Below are 4,789 nucleotides of genomic sequence, written 5' to 3' on the forward strand. Positions count from 1 at the left end.
GGGCATGCCCCTCTCCTGGCCCACACCAATAATCTACGTCAGACGAATTTTTGTTTTAATTCCGGTCAATTTGATGGGCGGGTAGAATATGGTGCATGCTCTGTTGTTCAAACGCAAAATATTAATATTTGGTGCAAATTTGATGGGCGGATAGAATTGGTGCATGGTTTGTTGATCTTCGTCGAATTTGATGGGCGGATAGAATTTGGTGCATGGTCTGTTGATCAAACGTAAAATATTAATATTTTGTCGAATTTGATGGCGGATAGAATTTGGTGCTTTATATCTTATATCTCAGTACGTGGTTTTTTGTGATAGTAGTTTCTGTCAACACTTAATTATGTTTGCCATAACAATTAATGGAGCATAAGTAATAGATTGAGAGTAAAAAGAGTTCAATTAAATTAGGACAAAAATTCCAAAATAATTAACAGACTACTTATAAATAGGAAAATGCAATTTTAGAGTCTTAAGCAAAAGTTTACACAAATCGCAAACTAAGGTTAGTGGATTTTTCTTAATGGGTAGTTTTTACCCAAAAAAAAAAAAAATAAATAAATAAATAAATAAATGCTTCTTTTGAATCAAAAAGGAATTTGTCAAACGGTTCAAAATTAAGTCTTACATTAATATTTTTTATTTTTTAAAAAAAAGGTAATAGTAATAGTTTGAAGGTTTACTAGTACACGGAACTTGGAAACAGCAGGTTGGTTAAGTAAGACGAATTTATGGGTGGACAAGTGGAACACACAAATGACTATCCTCTTTTTGAATTGTGTGATTGAAAAACAAAAATGTTTGGATTGAACAGCTACATTGTCTTGGGCAATGATATCACCTTCAATGACTGATACATAGAATTTGGTGCATGGTCTGTGGATCAAACTAAGATATTAGTATATTAGTATTTCGTTGAATTTTATTTTGTTTCTTTCACTTTTCATTTTTTTCTTTCAACCACACGTTGCATTTAATTTGTATTGTTTTTGTCATACACGTGGTTGTATTAAATTTGATTTATTTGTCATTCAAAAAAGCAAAATAAAGACTAGTCATCTCTTCATCATCTTCTTCTTCCCTTTCTTTTATTTATTTATTTATTAATTTTATTTTATTTTATTATTATTTTTTTTGGGGGTAATTTGTACTCTCTTTACGTTTAATGTTTCTCCATAAATACAAGGCAAATTTCTCTCTAATTCGCAGGCTTCCCTTTTTGCTGTTTCTCGTTCCACTCTACACTGAAGAGACGTGGGAACTAGAGTTGTAACTCATTAGAGCTCTATCCCCAACTCTGTAAGCGTCTCTCTCCCTCTCTCCCTCTCTCCCTCTCTGTGGACATACATGCATGCATTTTTTTATAAGTATTTTATTATACTTGTAATTTTTTTTTTTATTTGCGGCGAATACTGTTTGCTAATGCCAACTGTGGATGTACTTTATATGCTTAAACTATTCATGGAGCTTAAGTAATAACTCTCTTCCCCATTTTCACCCTAATTTTCATATAACATTTCATGGTCGTTTAGAAATAATTTTTATATTACTTGTAATTACTGAACTTGCAATGAGGTGGATTCCAAAGGCTTCCTGATTCACCTTGCTTTTCGCAGTGAAGTAGTTTTGTTTTTTTTATAGGGGATTGCTTATCAGGCAGACAAGCCCTGCTCCGACTTGACGTCATTAGAGGCCTAAAGCAAAATAATTAAATTATGCCTTCTCAAACAAGCTATTTTGATACGATACTATTGAACTGCTTTTTTTGTCTTTCCAAAATGCCCTTATACTATTTTACATATAAATACCATTTTTCTCTCTCTTGGTTAGAATACTTTAATCATTTTACATTTATTTTGTTTTTAATCTTTCTTATTTTCAAATACATAAAGACACTTTAGTCTTGTAATTGACGGGCCTTTTGTTCACACTAAAAATAAAGATTAGAAATTTTTAAAAACTTATAGAAGTTATATACCCTATTTGCATACCATAAGGATGCTTATTGCTCACACTCTAGTTATTAGTACACGGCCCTCAAATGGCTACCCCACGATTCAACAAATGAGCAAATAGCTCCATGGCGAATCTTCATCACTAAGCTTTTAGATTCAGAATTAAGAAGCCAGCTTCTCTTATTCTATTTCAATTTCAATATTGTCCTACGGTACACTAAACTCCAACCCAATCTCGCCCCAAAAAAAAAAAAAAGAAAAAACATAATTGATACATGATTATATACGATTGGGTTGGCCCCGACCAAGCCAGAAAGTTTTATTAATAAGATATTTTAGCTAAAGAGAACTTTTGTCATGTTCTAGAGTACTGATCATTTGGAGCTTTTTTTTATTTGATGAAATTATGAGGTTTCAGTTCTAATTGACAACTAAGTGTCGATCCAAATTCAAATAAGATACAAAGCTTTTAATTTTATGTTATCCAAACTGTATGATGATTATTTGTCAAACTACTACTAAATTAATCTCCTTATGCCACAGCAAGCATAAATCTGGACAAGTGATCGATGATGGAGTTCCCAATCATCTCCTTCCCAATTCTATTCACATTCCTTCTGTTTCTGTTCATGATATTCAAAACCAAGATCAGTTCATCTCCAAAACTGCCTCCTGGGCCTTGGAAGCTACCTCTAATAGGTAACATTCACCAATTTGTTGGATCTCTACCCCATCACCGCCTACGAGATCTAGCCATGAATTATGGACCTCTGATGCACCTTCAACTTGGTCAACTTCCTATTGTTGTCATTTCTTCAGCAGAATTTGCCAAAGAGGTGATGAAAACACATGACATTGTCTTTGCTAGCAGACCTTTTATTTTTGCTATAAATATCATATCTGGGAATGACATTGCCTTCGCGCCTTATGGGGATCACTGGAGACAACTTCGAAAAGTTTGCATATTGGAGCTTTTAAGTGCCAAGCGTGTTCAATCATTCCGACCCATCAGGGAAGAAGAGGCCTCGAATCTCATCAAATCTATTTCGATGCATACAGCTGGATCTCTCATCAATCTCACTGAAAAGGTTTTCTCCATGACATACAGCATTGTTGCTAAGGTGGCCGTTGGTAAGAAATTCCATGAGCAAGAAGAATTCCTATCACTTATCAGGGATACTATGGAGGTAGCAGGAGGTTTCGATGTTGCTGATCTCTTTCCTTCAGTTAAAATACTCGGTTCGATAAGTGGGCTGAGGCCTAGAGCTGAGAAGATTTATCAAAAAATTGATGAGATATTTACTACCATTATTGATGAACATAAAGCAAGAGTTGGTGAAGTTGTTGATCACGAAGACCTGATAGATGTACTTTTAAAAGTTCAGGAGAAGGGTAACCTTGATATCCCCTTAACTATGACAATACTCAAGTCAGTTATCATGGTTGGTACATTTATTTTCTGCTTCTACTAGCATTATCAATGAATTAACTTTCACAAATATTTACTTTTACAGTATTCTCTACTCTTCTAACTCAATTTCAATGCTCTTTCAGGATATATTCACAGGAGGGACTGATACATCATCCACAACTGTAATATGGGCAATGTCAGAATTGCTGAAAAACCCAAGAGTTATGGAAAAGGCACAAGCTGAGGTGAGACGAGTTTTAAGTAAAAAAGGAGATATTGTTAATGAAGATGACATCCATGAATTGAGTTACTTAAAGTTAGTTATCAAAGAAACTCTAAGGTTACACCCTCCTGGCCCTCTATTAATTCCGAGAGAGAGCAGAGAGAGATGTGAAATCAATGGATATGAGATACCTGCGAAAACCAAAGTCATTGTCAATGTATGGGCAATTTGTAGAGATCCTGAAAATTGGAGTGATCCAGAGAGCTTTCATCCAGAGAGATTCCTTGACACTTCAGTTGATTACAAGGGGACTCATTTCCAATTTACACCATTTGGTGCTGGCAGGAGAATATGTCCTGGCATGTCGTTCGGGATAGCTAATGTTGAGCTTCCACTTGCTAATTTATTGTATCACTTTGACTGGAAACTTCCTGAGGGACAGAAGCCAGAAGATTTAGACATGACTGAGATATTTGGTGCAGCAGTTAGCAGGAAAAGGGATTTGTGTGTGATTCCTGTTGTTTATCATCATTCAATTCATGAGTAAGATGTTAAGTCAAGAAGGTAGAAAGCATTGGATTGTCACTATTGAATTTTCAGTTTCCGTGTGAGTCTCTCTAATGTTAATTAAGTTATATATAATAAATAATGTAATCTTATATTAGAATATATATATATATATATAGATGAAAGGTAAAATAAGAACCGATGTTAAGTGGACTTTCATAGATAATTGAATAAAGAGTATTCTTCCTTTTTGGTGTTTTTACTGCAAAGTTTTACAAGTGTTGAGATTTCAAAAGCTTAGCTCTTTGATAAGTTCATTAAACCTCTAAAACAAGTTTTTTTTTATTTTTTTATTTTTTTTATTTTTTATTTTAAAGGCCATGTGGTTCCAAAGCCATAAGCTTTCCTTATTAATTTTTGGATTGAAAAAGATTTAGAGTATTACGTACAAACGTAAATAAATTTAGAAAAATCTTATTGTAATGGGTCGGGTGTTTTACAATCCAACTTAAAAGGTTAAACTATTAGGTGGACCCTTACATTTTCCATCTGAATCCGATGTGGGCCAAGTCCTACTTGCAACCTTCTCCCACATACAAACTCTCAACGCCCTCATTTCTTTTCCCTCTTTTTGTCTTATTAGAAGGAAATAATTTACTCATTAGAGATAATTTTTGTTAATGGGTACCTTCTTTT

At 34.0% G+C, this 4,789-nt stretch overlaps 1 protein-coding gene across 1 annotated transcript; it reads left to right on the top strand.

Moving 5' to 3' along the window:
- The first annotated feature begins 385 nt into the window (after window positions 1-385).
- LOC132300590 (desmethyl-deoxy-podophyllotoxin synthase-like) lies at window positions 386-4,350 on the top strand. Its single transcript, XM_059797754.1, has 3 exons — window positions 386-1,296; window positions 2,496-3,394; window positions 3,507-4,350. Exons 2-3 carry the CDS (start codon window positions 2,522-2,524, stop codon window positions 4,131-4,133), a joined length of 1,500 nt encoding a protein of 499 aa, XP_059653737.1. The 5' UTR covers window positions 386-1,296; window positions 2,496-2,521; the 3' UTR covers window positions 4,134-4,350.
- Window positions 4,351-4,789: the final 439 nt, after the last annotated feature.

The sequence above is a fragment of the Cornus florida genome, unplaced genomic scaffold (assembly GCF_030987335.1).
Source record: "Cornus florida cultivar Cherokee Brave unplaced genomic scaffold, ASM3098733v1 CherokeeBrave_3.0.0_Hap2_Chr03, whole genome shotgun sequence".
Classification (NCBI taxonomy): Eukaryota; Viridiplantae; Streptophyta; class Magnoliopsida; order Cornales; family Cornaceae; genus Cornus; species Cornus florida.

Bases quoted from the DNA above. Each gene is read 5' to 3' on its own strand.
- LOC132300590 (XM_059797754.1), top strand. From the start codon at position 2,522: ATGATGGAGTTCCCAATCATCTCCTTCCCAATTCTATTCACATTCCTT. The intron at 3,395-3,506 runs GTTGGTACATTT...ATGCTCTTTCAG, and splicing joins TACTCAAGTCAGTTATCATG to GATATATTCACAGGAGGGAC.